Source organism: Crocuta crocuta, unplaced genomic scaffold, assembly GCF_008692635.1.
Source record: "Crocuta crocuta isolate KB4526 unplaced genomic scaffold, BGI_CrCroc_1.0 scaffold541, whole genome shotgun sequence".
Taxonomy (NCBI): domain Eukaryota; kingdom Metazoa; phylum Chordata; class Mammalia; order Carnivora; family Hyaenidae; genus Crocuta; species Crocuta crocuta.
Genome location: NW_027531901.1, coordinates 295,372 through 318,271, shown reverse-complemented (window position 1 = coordinate 318,271; position 22,900 = coordinate 295,372). Strand labels below are relative to the sequence as shown.

Here is a 22,900-nt window from a genome sequence, read left to right as displayed (position 1 = left end):
ACCTGGGGTGGGCAGAACTCGTATTTTCAACTGCTTGGTGAGATGGGCTATAAATCTGCTCTTTGAACCACTGCCGCTGGACGTGTGCTCGCACCGGCACCGCGCTTACTACCCCACAAAGGGCCCAGATGCACCCAGAAGAGGGAGCGAGGGAGCACGGGTCGGTTATGTCGGCCTCCCTCCCTCCCTGCGGAGCGCAAGCCGGGTGGCGGCCAGGGCCCTGCTGGCCTCTGCTCTGCTCCCAGGGCAGGCACAGTCCGGCTCCTATGAACTCTCGGGAACTCTGCTGCCGGAAGGACCCAACAGGCGCTCCGGTGACGCCCTGTGACTGGCCGCCTGCTGTGCTGGTTCCCAAGGCTGTGGCTCCCGGCCCTGAGCCCGCCCTGCTCGGCGACGCCGGGTCTGGGGCTCCGCAGACCCCGTTTCGGCTTTGCCAGCAGTTCTGCAGGAGGCTCTGCAGACGGACGGACAGCTGGAGGGAGGCCGGGAGGCCGGCGGGGGCAGGAGGGACCGTACCGCCCTGCTTGCTTCCTACTCCGAGCAGCTTAGCCGGCCACAGCGCTCCCCGGAGGCAGGTCCCCTGCACCCCGGGGAGTCACAGCCAGTAGCACTAGTGCCCTTCCCCAAGGTTTAGGTCCCAGGTCTGCAGGGTCCCTTCTCTGAGCTTCTAGGTTTTTTTAATTCTTTTTATTTTTGAGAGAGAGAGAGGGAACGAGTGGGGGAAGGGCAGAGAGAGGGAGACACAGGATCTGAAGCAGCTCCAGGCTCGGAGCTGTCAGCACAGAGCCCGATGCAGGGCTCGAACCCACGAACCGTGAGATCATGCCCTGAGCCGAAGTCGGGCGCTCAGGTACCCCCTGAGTTTCTACATTTTGATAACCCCAAGTGTGACCTTTTCCCTTTGTCCGCCTGACCGGTGGTTCTCAGGTCTAAGCCACACGGAGGCTCGCTAAACCCTCGGTGTCGGATCCAGTCAGAAGCCCCCACATGCTGCTGCTGCAGCTGGACTGGGGGCCGCGCTTCGAGCCCACCTGGTGCACCTCCTACTGTGACGACCAGGTCCTTCGTGACCTGCTGTGCCAGTGCCCAGTGTTAAGTTCTGTTACAGTAACTGGGCGTTGCTTTCCTGAATCCAGCCGCTACGGAGAGCCTGTGTAGTTCCACGGCAGTGCCATGGGCCACCACTGCCCCTCCGGGGGCTTGGCCAACCAGCTGGCCCTCAACAGTCCTGAGAGCAAGTGGGAGCTGTGGTTTTCAATTGCTAATGCAGAAAACAAAGGGGAGAATAGGGTCCCTTCCCTATGAGTATGCTTGAGCCCCAGCAGGTCCTCAGGGAGAGGAGAAACCAGAGGCAAGGCTGTCAAAGTCACATGAAGCTCCTTAGCTCCCAAAACCATTATGAGCGAGGTCCTGTGACAAGATGCCAACAGCTAGCTAATGCTTCTGACAGCCGTTCGCAAGTACGGAGCATACCGCCGGTGCCTCTTTATTGCACCGTACCAGCCACATGGCCCCAGTGTGGCCATTCTACAGACAATATCAGCCCTGGAGAGGCAGACATTGAGAGGTGCCAGAAAGGCTGGCCCAAGGCAGACATTCATTTGCCAGGCGCTCCATGACCAAAACTGCCCCCAGCCAGGCTCCGCCACAGCTGAGCTCAGGGGTCCCAATGCACAGGCCTGGGCCGCAACACTGAGCTGGTCAGCTGGGCTGAGCCTGGAAGACTGCAGGATGCTGGTCCCCTCCCCGCTCTGGAGACCTGATCCTCCTGACCGTGCAGGGCACCTTCAGCAAGGATGGAGATACAGCCCATTTTCCTGAATGCCAGGGGATGGAAAAGAAAAACAGGCTGTGATAATTTTCTGCCTTGCCCTACTAATACCAAAATTCCCCTGTTACCATGAACACTAAGCCTCAGTCCTTAAATCAATGTGGGGAAATACCCACTTAGGTTGCCTTGGGATGTCTGAGTTCTCCCCGAGCCCATGTGGCCCCCGGAGGGTAAGGAAGAAGGCTGAGTGGGGCAGCTCTTCTGCTCCATAGGGGGCCAGTGCCTGGTGCCACCCACCTGCCGGCTTCTCCCTTTATTCCCTGACACTTCAAGGGTTGTGGTTACGCCTAGACTTCGTTATAATTCTCCCTAGAGGTCAACGAAAGGGGCCCCTGTGACTGGGCGCAGAAAGGCCCACCAGTGGGGAGCCATGAGGGACATCCACGTCCTCCGAGTTCAGCCCACGAACCTTCGAATCAGAGTTTTCGCTATGACCTTTCTTGTGCTCTGAGTCCCTCCTGCTCAGGACTTACATCTTGGGTTTCCCCTCCTCTGTCCCTGTTCTGCCAAATTACCTTCCTTTCCACCCTAACAGCGATATCACTGAAGGGCCTGGGAATGTGTACACTGCTTCACGATCAGAATAATGGAAACTCTGTCATTCCATTAGAGGCTCCACGAAGGTACGCTTGGCACATATAGGCGCGCAATAAACACTTGTCAGATGAGCACACACAAGAACTATCAATCACTTGCTTATTTTAGAGTTCTAGAAGAGTTCTGCTTATTTTTATGCACATCAACATTAGCCTTCAACTCAACAATCCTTGTATGATGTTCTTCAGTGGAGTCCAAGCTATATCAGGAGTTGGCATCTGATAGGAGACACACCTTCCAGTTAGGCAGAGGACATATGGGTCCCAGGACCAAGAGAAAACAAAAATTTTCCCGAGAGACTGAGGTTTTAAACAGTTTTTGGAAAGCAAAGCTAAGCGTCATCAGACCGAGATTCAGTTCCAGGCTTCACCAGTAGTGATGTGATCACAAGCAGGTACTTTTCTCACGGAGCACAATCTTTTCCTCACTGGGCCATACATAAAACATTTGCTATTCCCCTCTCACTAACCAAGTCTCAAGTTCATGGTATGTTTACATTCTGCTTTGAAATTTTTAAGTTCTTTCAAAAAGTATTTATATGAAAAGGTTCAAGGTTTGATGGCGGAACTTAGTCAATCCACGGGAAGATCAAGATAAAGTTATGAGACCGTTAGCCTAGAAGGATTAGCACGCTGTTGAATAAGGTGGAGCATTCAAGGTGCAGCTGAGAAGCGGGTGGGCACATGGAAGTGTACTTCTGCATGTCTGGGTGTGTGCACACACACACGTGCACACCCACACACACTCCAGAGCAGTGCTTCTCGACCATAAATGTGCACACAGATCTTAAGGGATCTTAAGAAAATGCAGATTCTGACACCGAGGTCTAGAGCAAGGCCTGAGATTCTGCATTTCTAATAAGCCCCCAGAGATGCTGGCACTGCTGGGTCCAGGGACCACAGTGTGGGTAGGGAAGGGAGACACTTGATTCTAAAAGTGTCTAAGAAGGGGCGCCTGGGGGGCTCAGTCGGTTAAGCACCCAACTCCGGCTCAGGTCATGATCTCACTGCTAGTGGGTTTGAGCCTCGTGTCGGGCTCTGTGCTGACAGCTCAGATTCTGTGTTTCCTCTGTCTCTGCCCCTCCCTCTCTCTGTCTCTGTCTCTCAAAAATAAATCAATGTTTAAAAATTTTTTTAAATGTCTAAAAAGGCAGGCAGTCCATGTCCTTATTGTGCTGTAGGTTATTCTTTTTCCTAGAACTCTGTTTTCTATTATTAAATCAGCCTCCAAGTAAAACCAAAGCACCTGCTGAGCTGCACAACTGCTCCAGACCCAGCTCCTCAGGTGACCACACACCGAGCTCTCCTCCCTACGGGCCATCCTGCTCCAGGGCTCGGCGCCGTCTCCGGAGCCAGGCTAGCAAGTCGGCCTTCCCCAGCCAGAGGCCGGCAGGGCTGGCGCTCTCTTTTCAATCATATGAAGCCGATAAAGCAACTCCCCATCTTTCGCAAGCCTCAGCCTCCAGAAAACTCCGCAGCCCAATCTTACCATCCATCCTCAGTCTCATCCGCCTCCGGCTTAGGGCCCTGATGTCTGGCTGGGGCCACAGGCTCAGGGGACATCCCCAAAGACCCACCACTTCTTTTCTCTAACTGAATGGAATGTTCTCCAGGCTCCAGTCACTACCTTTCCACGAGTCCCCCTGGCCTGTGACACCTGTGGCCCAGTGAGGTTTCAGTCTGGTCACACATTTGGGTAAAGGATGTTTGGGGTCAAATGGTATTTGTTCTAGAGCTGGACATTAAGTGAAACTGGGGAAACTGTGGGAAGCAGGGAAAGGCAAGAACCCCAGAGGGGAAGGGCACCTGGCCTGTGTGCCTGCTGCCTGCAAAACCAGCTGGAATGCACAGGGAGAGCGAAGAATCCAGAAGATTCCATCGACGGCCACAATCCCGCAAGCCCACTCTAGCCAAGGTGGTCATCCCGAGCCCTCACCCAGTGGCTCATTACCAATTTCTCCTGGAACGTGCTTGCCGTGGAAGCTAAAGCAGGCGGTGACGTTCAGGCAGTTCACAGGCTGCAGCCCATCGTGACACTGAGGCGCCGTGATGTTGATGGAGGCCGGGAGGAAGATGGAGACGCTCACCGTAATGACCGGCCTTGCCCTGCGTGCCAGAGACAGAGGTGATTGAGTCGTGCTTTCTCAGAACCAAACAGAAACTAACCGGGCGAGAGAAATCCTAGGCCTTCAGCCCAGGATTTAATTAAACCATGAAATAACCCGTGAGGGAAGGGCCAATGTGTCCTGTAAATACTTTTTCCTGGTTTTAGAAGTGGCCTATTTCCTACCAAATTAATGGTTAGCTTCCCAATAATAAAGGCAAGTAAGTTGTTAATAAAACGCATCTGGTTGAAGCCATAAACGAACCACCAGATGTTGGGTGATTATTTAAAATTTCACCAATTAAGTTCCGATTTCCATTTTACTAGGAAGACAGTAATATATTTAAGAGGAGTTCCTAGGGCAGATGCCAGGACCGGAGAAACAGATGCGCCGTGGGGAAGCCCCCAAAGCAGGCATGTCACTGTGAGCAGAACTGCGGAGCCCCGGTCCTACCAGTGGGTCAAACCTTCCCCTTCATTTACTCCTTCAATTCATTATTTTCCTAAAAGACTTGACGCACAGAGCCCAGCTGGTAGCAGCAAAGCACGGCAGAGCTGAAGACCTCAAGCTCTGGCCTCGGGAGCAAGTGAAACCTGTAAGTGTCCTCAGCCTCGTCACCAGCACGGGCCACCCGTAACCCCCACCCCATGCTGGCTGGACGGGCAGCCCCCTCCGTGGGCCCTCAGGAGGTGTACCTGAGCTGCGGCAGAACCTTCTCCCCACCAGGGCTCACAAAGAGCTCCTCTTACCTCTAGGGAGCCCCGGGCTTCAAGCCACAGGGTGACATAACAAGATGAAGCGGCCTTAGCGGCTTGAGAACAATGACCTCCCCTGTGTGCAAATGCCTGCAGGGCGCCCGCGGGACAGGACACACGGGAAAGAGGGACGCAGCTCCCAGAGGCGCAAGTGTGAAGGAAAACCTCGGATGAAGAGGGAAGGAAGGAGACCCAGAGGGGTGAGGGGCTGTCACTGACGCCACCAGGGCCGTGGATGTGGGCCAGGACCGGACAGCTGTGACAAGCCCACGGGACGGGGGGTCTCCCGAAGCAAATCCGGCTGGGAGGCCAGCAGAAGTCAGACAACAGCAGGGCCTGAAAGAAACCCACGTCCTGGCCTCCGACTGGCTTCTGGGCTCATCCTCAGAAGATGCTACAAGTAACTCAGAAAACAAATAGGCTGCTCTCGGGCCGTGTGATTGTGCGGGTGCCATCAGACACTCCCGAAAGCCCAGGGGTCCTTCCATAGCCAGCCTGCATCCCTCTCCCAGGAGGCCTCCCGAAGAGCCCTGGAAGTTGGGTCCCCCGCCCCCCACTATATTCACACCTCCCCTTGCTTATTAATTAAGGTCTTTGTCTATTTCCAAACCTGCCCCACCAGCCTGCAGGCCCCTCGAGGGCTAGGGTCCCGGCAAAATCATTCTGATGTCCTCAGGATAGGAATTCAAAACCCCTAGGGGCGCCTGGGGGACTCAGTCAGTTAAGCATCCGACATCGGTCGGCTTAGGTCATAATCTCGCAGTTCGTTGGCTCAAGCCCCGCGTCGGGCTCTGTGATGACAGCTCAGACCCTGGAGCTGCTTCAGATTCTGTGCCTCCCTCTGTCTCTGCTCCTTCCCCCCGCCTCAAAAATGAATAAACGTTAAAAAAATTTTTTTTAATCCCTAGGTGTTAAATGGGTACCAACTTCACTCTAGGCCAAGGTGCTGAAAACCACAGGAGGGCCCAAAGGTTTGCGTGACCGACCGAGGCACCGGAGAGCTCGTCTCCACCCCAGCAGAGCCTCCGCCCTGCCCGGTCACCGCAGGGAAGAAAGGCCTCTCTGCCTGCACCAGGCCAGGCGCCACCGGGCCGGGGGGCGCCGGGCCCTCCCTCACGCAGAGCCCCGCGGAGGACGGCAGGGCGAGGCGTCGGGCACGCCATCCTCCGGCGTGAGGACAAGGACCTTCAGAAGCACACGTCCCACCAACGTCAGTCAGATCAGGCCCGTGGACCTGTTTCAGTTCCAAGAATTGTTTTTGGACCAGAGAAAGCCCCGAACTCCCTCCTAAACTCTCTCACCATTTCCTCTGAACTTGAGCAGCACAGAACCAGCAGCGGCCCCCCGACGCACGCCCTGCCCTCCCAGGCTGGGCTGAGACAGCAAACTCAGCAGGGCAGAACTGGGCCGGCCCAGAAAGCAAAGGGGCCCACGATGGACAGCATGGCAAGGCCTCCGGGTCTTGAAGGGTTATTTATTTTGAGAGAGTGAAGAGAGCACTCATAAGTGGGAGGAGGCAGAGAGAATTCCCAGCAGGCTCTGCACTGTCAGCGCAGAGCCCGACACGGGGTTGGATCCCACGAACCATGAGATCATGACCTGACCTGAAGTCAGATGCTTAACGGACGGAGCCACCCAGGTGCCCCAAGACTAGTTTTAAAAAGCTGGTGGCTGGCATACTTCTTTCTTTATTTTTTAATTTTTTAAAATGTTTTTTATTTATTTCTGAGAGGAAGAGAGACCGTGTGAGCAGGGGTGGGTCAGAGAGAGAGGGAGACACGGAATCTGAAGCAGGCTGCGGGCTCTGAGTTGTCAGCACAGAGCCCGACGCGGGGCTCAAATCCACGAACTAGGAGATCATGACCTGAACCGGAGTCAGACGCTTAACCAACTGAGCCACCCAGGCGCCCCCAGAACACTTCTTTCTGATGACTCACAGTTCAGGTCCCAATACAGATGGTCCCTGACTTACGATGGTTTGACTTAATGATTTTGCAACTTTATGATGGGGCGAAAGCCACATGCATTTAGTAGAAACTGAACTTTGAATTGTGACTTTGGGTCTTGTCGTGTGCTGGTGCTAGGTGGGATGATTGGGGGAGGAGGGCAGGCCAGCGGCCTATGGTCAGCCACCAGTCACGAGAGGCAACCCTTCCACACCCACATGGCCACTCTGCTGGTCACGCTCCGTAGAGTGTTCAACAATTTTCATGAGATAATCACACTGTATTATCAAATAGGCTTTGGTGTTGGATGATTCTGCCCAACTGTAGGCAAATGTAAGTGTTCTAAGCACAGTCAAGGTAGGCTAGGCTAAGCTGTGATGTTCAGGACGTTACAGGTAGTAAATGCATTTCGACTTGTGATATTTTGAATTTATAATGGGTTCATCATAACACTTATTCCTTCCTAAGTCAAGGTAGATCTGTATTTCACCTGTATTTACTTCTAGGCAAATAGTAAAGCCGGTTAGGATGTCCTTGGATGTGGAATTGGCTCCCATTAGCCCAGCTTTCCGCGAGGGCGGGTGCTGCTTACAGGACAGACACTGGCAGACGGGCAAAGAGCCTACACCCCTGGTGAAGATCTCAGGCTACTAAACAGCCCTGGAGCCGTCTCACCCGGGAAGCTAATTAAGGTCTAAGTACTTAAAACTACTCTCAGTAAGGTTTTCTCTTAACGGCAGCCCAGAGGTTTCCGAGCCCATACACATGTGGGCTCTCTTCCTTCAGAAGGGTGAGAACGGGCATGCTGTGTTTTACACATGTGCACACACATTTGGGGTCCTTTTCTGGTCCCACCCAAACTCCGAGGTGACTCCAGGTCCACCCAACTTGCCAGTCAGCTAGGCCACGCCGGGGAGGCCCACCTCGCCTAGCCAGCTGCCGTGGCCACTCCTTCTTGTCCACAGTTGTTCCGCCACGTCCAGCGCCTTATCAACAGAGGCCACCACGGACGGCCAGCCTTCCTGGCCCCTGAGCCACCCTCAGTGCCTCTGCCTGCTCCCCCGTCCCCCCTCTAATGGGCCCCAGCTCCCCTGCAAGGCCTTCCCTGCACTCTGAGTACCGTAAGCTCCCGGAAGAGACGTGAGGAGGTCATCCTCACCCAGGTCCCACGCTGAACCTTGCCTAGGGCCTGTCTCGATCTTGGGGCCCGGCTCCAAGTCGAGGTCCCTGCCACTCACGGCCTACATACCACATCCCACCTCCCCTCCTCCCGCAACCCCAACCCCCATTTACCCTCCCCCTCTCCTCCCTGTCTCTTCAGGCCCCAAGGCAAGAGCAAGGTTAGCAAGGTTTGTATGGCTGAGGGTGAAGCCAAAGGTGACCACCTCCGATTCTCGTGCATAGTAAGGGACTCAGGAGACCAGGGGAGGCTTCAGAGACACTCTCAGCCTGATCTCAGAGCCAGGTGGCAATCCCATTTGCTCCCTTGGAGCCTAGCTTCTAGAAAGGAGTCAAACTACACCATCTGTTTTTTTGCTTCTCCTTCTCTCTCCCACCCACCCACAGGGATCTGACTGCTGCCCCTCACTCCTGTAGACAGGCCAGAGCCAAGGACACCGCTGACCTCGCACCGCCACCTCTAACAAGACTCGCTCTGCATGGCCTTCTCTGCGGGGCTTGATGCGGGCGGGTGCCCTGGACCACATAACCCTGCTCGATCACCGTCCTGGCACTGACCACCAGTGTTAATTTTAATTTTTAAAATTAATAAAACTTCAGTGTCACTTGGTTTCCTCAACCATAAAATGGGAATAATACAAATATGTATGTCATGGGGCTGCTAAAGAAACTAAGCATTAGGGGCACCTGGGGGGCTCAATCGGTTAAGCGTCTGACTCCTGGTTTCAGCGCAGGTCATGATTTCATGGTTCATGAGTTCAAGCCCTGCCTCGGGCTCCACACTGACAGCACGGAGCCTGCCTGGGATTCTCTCTCCCCCTCTCTCTCTGCCCCTGCCCCACACACTCTGTCTCTCAAATAAGCTTTAAAAATTAAAAAAAAGAAACTAAGAATTAAAATATATTCTATCGACAAGAGAACTAATGAGCAAACTATAATATATTCAGTCAATGGATGACACTCAGTAAGGGGAAAAGAAGGACTGAACAGCACACACACCAAGGATGTCTCAGAAACGTTATACTGAGTGAAAGAAGCCAGGACCAGAGGGTGACTACTACAGAATTCCACTCACGTGAAACCTTCGAAAAGGCAGAGCTCTGACCCACGGTGACCAACGTCAGACCGAGGGGTGTCTGGCAGGAGGGGGCATAACTGGGAAGAGGGTGGAGGAAACTTCCTGAAGTGATGGAAACGTTATCTTTTTCTTAAGTTATTATTTATTTTGAGAGACAGACAGACAGAGCACATGAGTGGGGGAGGGGCAGAGAGAGAAGGAGAGAGAAAGAATTCCAAGTAGGCTCCACATGATTAGTGCAGAGCCTGATGTGGGGCTTGAACCCATGAACCGTGAGGTCACAACCTGAGCCAAAGCCAAGAGCTGGACACTTAACCGACTGAGCCACGTTACTTATCTTACTGGGGTGGCCGTTACACAGTCGCTTACACTGGTAAACACGCATCGAGCCGTAGGCTCCAATGGCCAGGCTCTACTCTATGCAAATTTACCTTAACACAGAAAGAAAAAAAACAAGAAGAACCAGTAAGAGTTCAGGCATGTGAGAGCCTGAACAGCGCCTGGCGCGTGGTAGGCGGGCACTCGCCAAACACCAGTGGTGTTATTTACTTGTTTATCGTTCTCCAGGGTGCACCCGGGGCCAGGCACAGCCGCACCACGACGGGCCAATGACATCAGCCAACAAATGAGGGAATGGGTGTCTGGGCTCCCGTCACCGCTGCACACTCCTCCCTTGGCTCTCGGGCCTCCTGCTGACCACCGCGTCCGGGCCGGGCCCCGCAGCCCCTCTCCGGAAGCCTCTTCTCCTGATACGTGGTCTCTGGCATTCTCCCCAAAGGACCCCGTCCCCACCAGATTCAACCTGCACCCCGGGCTGGGGCCTGGGGCTCCCATCCGCCGGGTGACTGCCTCGCCTGACGTTTACATCCATGTGTGGGCAAAGGCGCGCGTCACCATGGAAGGGAGGGGAAGAAACCCCCTCTGGGCCGAGGCTCACAGCTGGAAGTGTGTAAAATACAAGCATGATGGAAAAGGAGAAGTCCCAGGATCCACCTGAAGCCAGACGCTCCCAGCGTTGAGAAGGCCTGGTTTCCAGCCGCGAGGCCGGGGAACCGGAACGTGTTGTGTCCCAGAGGAACCGCGACAAGCCAGAGCAGGCTGCTCGGGGCGACGCGGAGGGGAAGACACCGCAGAGGCACAAACGTGGTGGGTAAACTCGGCTTCTGCGGTGTGACCCCAGCCGTCTGCAGCCGGTGAGCTGTTTCATCTCAGAGGCAGCGGCCAGCGCACGGGGAGGGTGACGAAGAGAGTGGACACCTGGTCACACGCAGTAATGAAAACAGCCAGGCAGGTGTCCTCCTGGTGAAGTCACGGCCTGGGGGCACGCCCGCCACCGTCAAGCACTGAAGGGCGGCTGCGTGCAAGGCATGGGACCAGAGGCAGAATTTTCGGGAGGCAAATTTAGCCCAGTTTATGGAAGAACTGCCAACATGTACTGACCACCTGCCTGAAGGATGAACTCGTCCTGACTCGTGGGTTCTGCCAACCCAGCGAGGCGAGTACTGCTGTTATCCTGTTTACGGCTGAGAACCCTGAGGGAGGCCACCTGGCTCACCCAGGACACCCCTCCTGCCAACAGACTAGCGGTTCGAACCCGGGCCACATGGCCCCTCCCCCCAGCTGACCCTCCTAACCTGAGGCTATTCTGCCTCCTTAACAACCTGACATTCCCAGTTGCCTCCGGCTAACCCCTGGGGCACCTCGCTCAAGACGGGGAGGAGTGCCTCGTGGCTAGAGGCTGGGGACGGCGCAGCTGAATGAGAAGAATGTGCTGTGTGACTCCATGGCCTCTGGGATCCCTTCCAGCTCTGAGATCCCACTGGCCTATTTTAGAAAGTTCTGCCATCGGGTTATTAACAAAACCTAAGGACTGGCTCCCACTCCAAAGGGTGATCCCGCCTCCTCTGACTCACACACACAGAAACCCTTGGAGAGGGCTCGCGGCGGGATGGCAGCGGCAGCCTGTGTAGATCCCGGCTGCCTGGGCTCTGGGCGCCCCCGGGCCGAGCTCACACCCCTCCCCGCGGCCTCCACAGGCACTGAGGTGCTGTCCAAAGGGCAGGAGGCTCCCAGCCCCCAGGACATCCCACAGGGACAGGTTGGGACAAAGACAGGGACAGGGTGGTGCTTCAGAGGAAACAACCCTGCAGTGTATACACATTAATGACGCAGCTGCTCAAGGCAAAAGGCAAAACCCCTAGGGCGTAAGCCACCCCAAGTCAGTCTAGAACCTCCGGACGCTACCCCTCATCGCCGCAGGCCATTCCAGGTGCACCAGCTGGGGCTCTGGGACAGGCGATGGGAAGAGCGAGGAAAGAAAGGCAGCACTCTTACTTCCCGGAACGCCTCCCGGAACAGGACAGGGAATTACTGACGAACAGGGGAGAATTCCCCCTACCATCCCCATCACCAAACTGCAGCCCCCACTATGAAGAATGGAACTCGAGAAGCAGAGGAAGCATCTCACCTGAGAAGCACTACACTGTCGGACATGAAGGCTCCAATAGTTACATCTGAAAATGAGAAGTTGAGAGCATTCAGAAACGTGTTGAAGCCCATCCCCCCACCTCCCCAAGGTCTACAGCCACATGGGGGCCCAGCACTGAGGTCAGGGGCCCCTGACGGCCTTCCGCTGGGCCATACAATGATCTCATAAACATTACAGCCACACCGTCCTGCGCGGTAGCCAATCACCAGGTGTGGCTTCTGGAGACCCTGAAACATGGCCAGTCTGAACGAAGCTGCGTGGGGAATATACAATACAGACCGCTTTCAAAGACGTGGTACAAAAACATGAACTAGCTCGAAACTTTTTATATCGATTGCTGAAATTAATTTCACCAATTTCTTTTTATCTTTTTTATGTGATGCCGAGAACATTTTAAATTATATATGTGCCTCATGTTATGTATCTTTTGGACACCAGTGAACTAGAGAGATGGATATTTGGAACTAAAGGACCTGGAGAGAGCCCTAGTTTCTGTAGAACATCTGTGAATCATTTCTGCTCCAGCCCTCACTCTGTATGACCCCAGAGGCTCTGAGGGTGTCCTTGTCTGTACCGTGGACACAATCATCCCTAGTGTCTTCTTCAAAAGCTGATAAGAGTTCATAACATTTAAATCAGAAGACCTCTATTAAATATTTCTTAAATATAAAATTAGGGGCGCCTGGGTGGCTTAGTCGGTTAAGCGTCCGACTTTCGCTTAGGTCATGATCTCGCAGTTTGTGGGTTCAAGCCCCGCGTCGGGCTCTGTGCTGACTGCCAGTTCAGAGCCTGGAGCCTGTTTCAGTCTGTGACTCCCTCTCTCTCTCTGACCCTCCCCTGCTCACGCTGTCTCTCTCTCTCCTAGAAATAAATAAAACATTAAAAAAAAAAAAATTAAAAAAATATATATAAAATTAAATAGTTGCTAAGTAGGATATTTTTAAATATTTAAGTACATGTTAAATATATTAAATCATATAGTCACATCGGAAAATTCATGAAATAGTACACTCCAAACTAAGATGCAAGTTTTAGCTGGTAACATTTACTCTTGGGTAACTTTAATGTAGGAAGTATGTACTCATCCAAGAGCTCTCTGCCTTTCTTCCCCTCAAATATAGACTCCTTAGTCCTGGGATTCCCACTACCACTTCACAGAACCAAGCATCTGAATCCCAGAGAGCCTGAATCCCCATTTCTATACAACACTCTCATCAAGGAAAAAGAAACAGCAAATCCATGAAGTATAGTCTTGCTAAAATTTGTGCACTTGGGTGTGCTTGTTGATTTTCTTGTTTCCAGTAGTCTTTTAGGGCTGACTAGATATTTGAAAAGAAAAGAACCAGAGCAATGTGTCATTTCTTCTACCAAAGAAGGCAAGAAATTCAGACAGGTCACTAATGTTGTACGGGCAGGGCTGAAGCTCTGTCCCCACTCACATAGTGTGGTCTCTGGCCAGGCCCCTAAGTTCTCTGTGGCTCAGCATTCTTGTCAAGTGGGGGAGACCCCCTCTCTACCTACCTGCGGCACTAACTAGAAGATGTATCTTACACGTGGAAGCAATTTGCATGTAAAGTGCTAAGCCAACGTAAGGTATTATTGTGAGGTGGCCACAAATTCCCCCAAACAAGAACAACTGCTTTCTCCAACTTAAAAAGACCCATGAGGGTCCACAGGAACAAAGCCTTCAACCACAACCCTTTCCCATCCCTTCCTCTTAGCTCGGTAAAGTCACAAGAAATTATCAAAACTGCTGCCCATCAGAAACTACAAAAAGTTGGTGCCCTTGTGCAGGATTGCACTGGATTTCAGAGATCCCTCGGAACCATTTTAAGTGGAAACAAATACTTTCTCAAGGTAGTAAGATGGTCTATGGTTTTGTGGAACTGTTTTCTGAATTCCACAATGATTTTGGATTTTTTTTCAAATTCTTTTTCTTTTTTTTTTTTCTTTCTAAGTAGGCTTCATGCCAGCACAGAGGCCAATACAGAGCCCAACACAGGGCTCGAACTCACGATCCTGAGGTCATGACCTGAGCTGAGATCAACAGTGAGTCTGACACTTAACCGACTGAGCCACCCAGGTGAACATCTGAATTTTTTCTAATTTTTATCTTGTTTCTTCACCTCACCCCTTCAAACACCAGAAGAACCACCGTCCCAATGATGAGGGTGGAAATCGTACATTTTTATTCAAGTAACCTCAACCACCACAAGGTATCCATTAACCTTGAAGACAAGGCAGCCAGCCTTGAAAGGTGAAGGTCTGTTTTGTCCATCAGGGAGAGGGCATGGTTTTCTTTTCTGCTCCAAATTTTTAAATTTTCTTGCAACAGCTGGGAGGTGGAGAAGGTACTTCTCAGCTCCTTTTTTCCTTCTCAAGAGTAACAAGCCTCTTAATCAGGTAATTATTGAGGAAAACATGAGGTTTCGCTACTGTTTTTAATGTGGAAAAGTGCTTTCTCCTTCATTAGAAAGAGATGTTACCACAGAAATCCCTGTTTTTTGTCTTTGTTTTACTTTTGCTCTGTTTCTTTTGAAATCACTGTTAAAAATCACCCTTTTGGTGCTTCAACTCTCTAGCATAGATCATTCTAAAACCCCAAAGTCAACTTTTAATACCTTCCAATCAAATACTAGGCAAAGCATCCCATTTTATTGTGGAAATTTTCCTAATTCTCAATAGACGTGGCCACTGCTTACCAGACTGGAAATGATTCTACCTCGTGCATTTATGCTCATTTATCTCATTTGCTTGAAAGAAAAACAGCTTACCAGGATAGCCATTTCCATCCATATCAATGCCGCCTGATATGGACTGACCAAACATCCGCAGAACCGGACTTATCTTCCGTCCTGACAGTTTCTGAAACAGATAATAGGAAAGCTGAGTTGCCGGACAGGAGCACAGTCATAAGTAAGAACCGAGGACTGTTCTGTGCAGCTTCTGTAGGACACTTGGTCCTCAAACTGTGGAAAGAGAAAACTAGTCCTAGTCTGACTGTGGGGTTTTTAGCACGCAGCGGAAGACCACACACTCCTGTATTATTACTTGCCTGCGCCACATGTCATCGTTTAGAAATGTTTCCAAGCTCGGCTAATGAAAAATCCACCTAGACTAGTGTGCAATGCTTTGACATGCCAAATGAAGTTCGAAATGGATGTTTACTTCCATTTCCAACAGAGGTTCTGTTTTGTTTCCACTCAGGTAGAGCTGGCTGAAGTTCTTTTTTTTTTTATTGTTTAATATTCATTTATTAGAGACAGAGCATGAGCCAGGGGTGGGGGTGGGGTAGGGGAGGGAGACACAGAATCTGAAGCAGGTTCCAGGCTCTGAGCTGCCAGCACAGAGCCTGACTTGGGGCTCAGCCTCACAAACCGTGAGATCATGACCTGAGCCTTCATCGGATGCTTAACTGGCTAAGCCACCCAGGCGCCCCAAGCTGGCTGAAGTTCTGAGAACCTGTTTTCCTTAGATCTCTCTACCAAAATATGTACCAAACATGAACACCCCTCTCCTCGGAGCTTCATGTTAGTCTTGCCTTACGTGGATAGGCCATTTGTGCTTCTCGCTAGAAAAGATGGCTACACAGAAACTGCCACTCTGGTGTGCTGACCAGAAGACCTACGAGACAGGATGAAACAGTTCTGTCTAGTAAACCTGGAGCTCCATGGCCCTGAACCTTCTACCAACTGTAGGAAATCCAAAAAAATCAGCCGAAGCCACCCTCCTCCCTGAAAGGCAGCCCCGGGGAGTTCACAGCTCCACCACCAAGGGGCATCTGTACTTTTATTCATCATTAAGTTCGACTTCGGCTAACACAGGACTGTACAGGTTCGGGACTCTTTACCGTACACCCAGCCCTCTTCATTCATTGTTTGGGTGGCAGAGTTCCTCAAAAGATGTCACACTTCCTGAATCAGGAAAGTCCCATCCCCTGGGATCTGACTGTCCCTTCTTCCCTTTGTTTACCCAGTCTCTGTTGAGAGGCTTACCTCCCCATGCCCTCATTGTGGATGATAAGGAAAATGCTTTGCTTTCATGTCCTACAGCAAAGTCCCTATCAGAACCCGGTTGGCGGATATCCAGGGGCTCCCTATGGACTTGCCTTCCATATCCTTTTTCCTTACTGAGTCAGCCTGCGACGAAGTCATGAGAGTGGGGAGAGGGAGTTTCCACAGGGTTTACAGACACAGGGACCTTCCACGACCCCTCCCGGGAGCCCAGCGTTGCAAACGACCTCTGCTTGCCGTCTTCAGTTAAGCCACCCACCAGGAAATGTGTGCGCATCACGGTAGGAATCAGAGCACAGAGTGCGGCAGCACACACTGAAGGCAGCACACACTGAAGGGATGTGTCTGGCTCGCAGGAAGAACTCCTCAGCCCACAGGCTCTGTCTACACAGACATGTATGGGTGTCTCTTCTTTAAAAGCCGCACGTTGAAGCCCAGCACCTCGGGCCCCGCAGCGGCGGGTCCGGGTCTGTGCTTCTAGCTGTGCTGTGGCTGGGACCAGAGGGAAGAGCGAAGGGGTGGTCCATTTGGGGTGGCGATGCCGGCTTAAGCTCTCCCACAGACATCTGCAGGCCATTATCCATAAAGCCGGGAAGATAAGTCTGCTCAGTGCTAATAACCCTAAATGAAAACCAGGAGCCTGGAAAACCTCTGCCTGACCAGGTCGACACGCGGTGTCCTTACAGCAGAGAAAGATCACAGGGGCCGCCTGGACACACCCGGGGGCTCTCAACTTGAGCAAGGCACACAAGGGTCCTAGAACCAACGCTTTTCACGGGGAACTCAAGAAAGAGGAATGAGTTAAAGAGTAATGCGGACGAACTTCAGCCCTGATCTCACAGTTTATCCGGCAGAAATAATACGGTCCGGGCCAAAGAAAAGCAACCCCTTTGCCCAGAGCTGTTTCTGATTTCTTCCTCTGGTTCACCAGCACAACGCCCGCTCTGTCTGGACCCCAGCCCTGAAGAATTGCTAAAGGATTCTTTTTTCCTTTTAAATCACTGACCTTATCGTATACATGTTAGCAGCTTAGTGAAGTATAAGCAGGGATGTGTCTTTCCTTTTTTTTGTTTTAAAGTGCCCCAGACCACTTCTGCTTGTGGAGCTGAGGGGCCTGCGGCATGCTGACAGAGGCAGCTGTGGATCCCCGCTTCCTGCTGCTGGCACCCAGCTGACCACAGGATCTGCACATCAGCGCGCCGCGGGGGGTCCGCCCAGCAACAAAACACAACACTGCGGGAGGGGAAGCAGGGGTCTGTCTGACAGGCTGCCCCTCCCTAGGGTTCGCTCCCAAGGTCCGGGCGCAAGCTTCCAGAAGGATGCGTGGAAAGTGACCCTGGCGACTGCCCGAGGACACGGTCCCCTGGAGGCCGTCCCACTTGTCCCATCGGGAAGAAGGTCCCTACCTCAGATGACGGCAGCCCGGCAGCCCACACGACACAGATGTGGCCCCTAACCTGTGCCTGCCCCATCGGCTGAGCCACCTACGAGCGAAACGCCACCATTACTCATTTCTAATGAAAAGACGGTGGTCCGGGTAAACCCGTGCCTCACAAGCAAAGTAAGTTTCCCTATTTCTAAGTTTTCCAGGTGAGCTTCCCTGAGTGTTCCTTCCTCCGGTGTGGAGTTGAGGGCGTGGTTACAATACAGGATTTGGGAGTCAGAACGACCGAGTTTCAGAGGCCAGACTTTACAAGCCAGAGACCTTGGACAAGCAAAGCCACCTCCCGGGGCTGGGCCCCTCGCAAAGCAAAGGTGGATGGTAAAGACACCATCTCACAGGATTACGACAAGGACTAAGAACACCGGGCAGAGTGGCCGCTCCTCTCCGTCGGCAGCATCTGCTCCTGCGGGAGTCACCGAGCTGGCGGGCCCCGGCGGAGAGGGCGCTGGACGCCGGCCACACACCAACGGTGAGCCCTTCCCCGGCTCACCTGTGTCTCCTGCACAGACAACTTACACTTATGCACACTGCCTCTGAAAACCAACTTGTAAAGTCTCTGTCTCACCTTCATGTACTTCAGTGCGTGAACAGGCTTTGACACTCACTAATACTTCATCTATAGAACATTTTACAAGAACATGACTCAGTCAAAAGTTCTGTTTCCTTAGCGACAATCAAGATACAAGGCGAGCTTCTTCGGGATGAGAAATAGAAGCAGGAGCAGGAAGCGGTGAGCACAGAAGCGCTCAACAGATCAATATTTGCTGATGGGAAATTTCTCAGCTTGTGCTCAGTCCCTTTCTGTCACTGACCCACTCACTAGGAGAATGACACAGGCCTCCACAAATACCCTGACGATGCTTCTGTCAAACAGGGACTTCCTTTCTTCCCATGGTCTGGGTTTAACACCATCAGCAAGACTGAACACCCAGCTGATACGGCAAAAAAACAACTCACCACTTCCACGTTCCCAAGTCTGGGGCCCGAGGCCAGAGCTCTGACCAGCTCCTCGTTTCAATGCCAATTACAACCGTCCGCCCTGCAACAGCTTTCAAGCCTCTCTTCCGGAGACCACTGCCTCTATATTATATTTTACAACTCAGGGCACCTCAGGGGCTCAGTCAGTTAAGTCTCTGACTTCAGCTCAGGCCAGGACCTCACAGATCATGAGCTCGCGCCCTGTGTCGGCTCTGTGCTGACAGCTTGGAGCTTGGAGCCTGCTTCAGATTCTGTGTCTCCCTCTCTCTCTCTGCCCCTCCCCCACTCACACTCTGTGTCTATCTCAAAAATAAACAAACATTAAAAAAATTTATATTTTGGGGGTGACTGGGTGGCTCAGTCGGTTAAGCATCCGACTCTTGGTTTCACCTCAGGTCATGATCTCACGGTTTTGGGAGTTCGAGTCCCGCATCAGGCCCTACTGATGGTGTGGAGCCTGCTTAGGATTCTCTCTCTCTCTCTCTCTCTCTCTCTCTGTCTCTCTCTCTCTCTCCCCCTCCCTCTCTCTCTGCCCCTACCCTGCTCATGCGGTGTCTCTTTCTCCCAAGTATAAATAAATAAATAAACTTAAAAAATTTCTATTTTACAGCATATTCCTTTGGCTTGCACAGACGGTTGACAAAGGAGTCAGTAAAGAAAGCAAGCCGCTGGTCCGTCTTCCTTAAACAAGTGTAGCTGGGGGTAAGGGCTTGGGTGTAACCCTCCACACAGGCAGAACGCGCCTCTGAATGTGAGCAAACTCGGGGGTCTCTGAACACGTCTTTGTGTTTAATGAGCAAACAATGACCATTGTTTCTCTCTCTCACTGGAGGTTGGGAAGGTCGAAGGTAGAAAGCATGCTGTGTTTTCCTCTGCACCCCGGGGTGTGGCACGAGCCGCAGGCTCCCTACGTTCCTGCCGGGAAGGTGTGAGCCGTTCCCACGTTGCTGTCACAGCAATTACCATTGAGTACCGAGGGGTGATCCCGCCGCCGTCTCCGTGATAGACATAGACGGCCCCCGAGAAGTCATCCTCCTCGGGTGCGCCCACGGCCACATCTGGGGGGAGAAGACAGCCGGGGTTAGAAAGCCACATGGGGCGACTAAGGATGGCTTCCCTCCTTCCCGCCCTCACCTGCGTCCCTCCATACCAGAAATTTCCTTGCTGTAGGCTGCTCAGACATTAAACTAGGCCCACAATCTCTTAGAAGGGGGGGAAAAACAGGTAGAAAGAAAATCATCAACACTGAGAAGGGTTTAGTTCCAGAAAAGTTCCGACCTCTCATCCTTACAGAAAACTTAATTGATCCATCCAATTAAAAAAATGCAAATACAAACACCCACCCGGATTTCTGTCAGAGAGGGGAATTCCATAGACTATGGTTATTGCGTAACTGAGAAAGTCAGCTGTTCCTGGAGAAGGGGCTTGTGCAAAATGGCATTCACTTCCAAGAGAAGAGAAGAGAAGAGAAGAGAAGAGAAGAGAAGAGAAAATGAACGTTACCCTCACAGACTGACAACCCCCCAGAACAAAGCCTAGATCTTCCTGACTTTCTTCCCTTTGCTTCTAACAAAAGTCATGTGTTTGCAGAACTGAGGTCAAGGGTGAGGGGCACGCGCTCACGGGACCTCAAGCCAAGGTCCTCTCTGGCCAGGGTGTGATGGTATCAAAGGAGCCTGGCTGTCTGGCCTGAGGCAAGAGCCATCCCCCAGCCGGCTCGCCCCTGGGCGTGCCCCTAGCGACCGGGCTCCCGCGTGTCCTGATGTCCGTCTACTGCATGCACAGCAAGCCCTGAACAGACCCGAGGGAGAGGCCGAGGGGCCATGAAGGAGTCTGCAGTCCAGGCAGAGCGGACATCAGTGCACACGGCCCCACCCCCAGCACGGGCGCATTCAGGTCCGTCCCGCTCGGGGCTGACAAGGTCTGGCTCCCTCCTCACTCGCTGTACGAACAACACGGTAGAGGCTCAGACACAAGAAGGGTTGCAGGCAGGAGGGTGCTGGGTCAAACCTGTCTGCAACAGGCAGCGCCAGGGGCCCAGCCAAGGTCACTCGCACCGCGAACACACAGCAAAGACCTCGGGGCTGATGAGAAGGTACCGCGTGGAAGCTAAAGCAGTGGGCTCAGAGCCCAGCCCTGAGTGTCCGCGCAGAGAACATCTTCTCTAAAGGGCACCCCGCTCCCCACCGCAGGGGCCTTCTGCGCAGGCAGGTGATTCTAGGAGCGCATCTTGCCAGGGCGAAGCCAGAGGGCAGGTGCGAGCTCACTGACCTGGGAACCCGTCATCGTCGAGGTCCCCCAGGCTGGCGATGCTCTCCCCGAAGTGTGCGTTGTAGGCGCCGTCACCGCTGAGGGCCAGCTGCTCCTCCAGGGCTCCCTGGGAAACAGGATGGAGAACAAAATGGAAAACAAAAAACAAGACCATAAAACCAGGGCTTCAAACACCACCCCCGAGCACACCCACCAAGAGGAAACACCGGGCAGAGTCACGGGCACCAACGTCTCTCTCCTGGTGCAAAAGGGGTCCCTTTCACCTGTGCAGCCAGAGGGTCTCCCACAGCCTCAGGCCTTGGGAGGGAAGGAGACTGTGGAGTTGGCCAGGGACGCCGCCACTCCCTCGTCCCGACACCCCGTGAGCCAGCCTCCCTCCCTGTCCCCACAGCCCCCCCTCGGCTGCCCTCGCCTTTCTTCCCCACAGCTGTTTTGCACAGGCACGCACATCTCTACGCTCTCTCCTGTGCCTTCCGGTACAGGTTTACACAGGTGCTTGGCAAGGTGTGTCTTAGTAATCTTGACAGGGTCACGATTTCAGAAGACCCAACACCCAGTAGGTCTTGGTCGGGGGGTGGGGATGCACACAGCGGTGCCTCAGATTCAGAGGCTCAGATTCAGATTTCCTGAGCAGACACCCACCAACAGAGGAGGGGTCCACGGCAGGCGGTGGCGACAGAAGCACGTCAGTATCACAGTATTAAAATGCAGTCTGATCTCTGGAGGTGTAAGAACTTTGAAACCCGCCCCCAGTGTCGAGGTCCCCTGGGCCCACCGTGCACCCCCAAGCCAGCCCAGGGGTGTCCCGGCTTCACATCGCACCTTCTGACTCTCCCCACTTCACAGCTGAGGAAACCCAGCCACCAGTTTTAAGCTCTTCTTCCACGTGGCCCAGGCTAGTAGGTCGAAAAACCAAGGGGCGGGTCCCTCTGACTCCAAAGGCATCATTTTTTCCACTCCTCTGAACTGCTTTGTAATCACTAACCAAACAGGGTGAGGCTCAACAGACATACGAGCACCTTGGTACTTAGCGTAACCACCCGGCATTTAGCCAACACTGGCTGGGGGTGGGGACGCAGGGTGCAGTGCGTCTGGGGGTCTCCTGCCCCGAGAGTCCTCGCTCAGACACCCTGTCCCCCAGCTACTGCGCTGCTCACCTTGCCGCTGACAAGTCAGTACCTTCACAGACGGGTCCTCCTCCCGCAGACACGGAGGCTGGGCAGCCAGTGAAGGCTGATGTTCTCACCTGTGGCACGACCACCTCACTTCTCCCCGTGCACACCTGTCCCTCCGGCCTAGGATGTCGATGGGGACAGAGGTGCCAAGCCTCACGGCAATAGGCGCCAGGAAGTGTCTTTGTCCCCAGGTTTTTGGCTCACGTTCTCACAGAGTCTACAAGCATCCAGGAAAGCCCAAGGCTCTAACGCTCCCTGGCTCGCCTTCCAATGGCTGCCCTCTCTCCCGCCACCTGCCCCTCCAGCGGGGTTGTCATCCGACCGGGATAAGCAGCTTCGTGGTCACGGCTCAGAAGTACGTTTTTACTGATTTTTTTTTTCTTTTTTTTTTTTTTTAGTATGACCTTCTTGCTCTTTGGATAAAATGAACACTAAAAATCTACCCAAGCTCCACCACCTAGAAAGATCTGTTATTAACATCCTCTGTGTACTTTGTATATTTTTAACATTTTTTTTGAGAGAGCATGAACGTGCACAAGTGGAGGAGGGGCAGAGAGAGGGAGACAGGATCCCAAGCAGGCTCAGCACGGAGTACAGAGCCCGGTGTGGGGCTCCAGCCTACGAACCGTGAGGTCGTGACCCGAGCCGAGCTCAAGAGCGGCCGCTTAAGCGAGGAGGCCCCAGATGTCCCTGTATGTTTTCAAAGGGGGTTTGTACAGTTTTTATCTTGCTCTTCACTCATTACCTCGTATGTATCTTCTCACGTTTGCTAAAAGGCTACTAGTAACAAAATGACGTGTTTCACTCTCTTATTGAACATTCTTAACTCCAGACGCTCAGAAGACTCCACTTTCTCACTGGTCTCCTGCCCCCCCGGGCCCGCAGCCCTCCACTCGGTGGCAGAGGGGCAGAGGCATCTTTCTGACACCTTCACATCCCTTTCAAGGGCCTGCGAATGAGGGACAGAGTGACCACAGGCCTGGGCCACGGCGGTGGCCGCCACCCGACCCCCAGCACTGCACCCAGCGGTCCTACCACGCC

The 22,900-nt window shown here is 53.1% G+C and overlaps 1 protein-coding gene across 1 annotated transcript in view; it reads right to left on the bottom strand.

Moving 5' to 3' along the window:
* ITGA9 (integrin subunit alpha 9) overlaps positions 1-22,900 on the bottom strand; it is a 324,287-nt gene that overhangs the window by 244,384 nt on the left and 57,003 nt on the right. The window contains exons 12-16 of the mRNA XM_077774005.1: positions 20,685-20,790; positions 19,377-19,471; positions 14,753-14,843; positions 11,958-12,003; positions 4,379-4,533 (exon numbers count right to left, since the gene is read on the bottom strand). Coding sequence (XP_077630131.1) covers positions 4,379-4,533; positions 11,958-12,003; positions 14,753-14,843; positions 19,377-19,471; positions 20,685-20,790 — 493 coding nt within the window. The remainder of the gene's footprint in view (positions 1-4,378; positions 4,534-11,957; positions 12,004-14,752; positions 14,844-19,376; positions 19,472-20,684; positions 20,791-22,900) is intronic.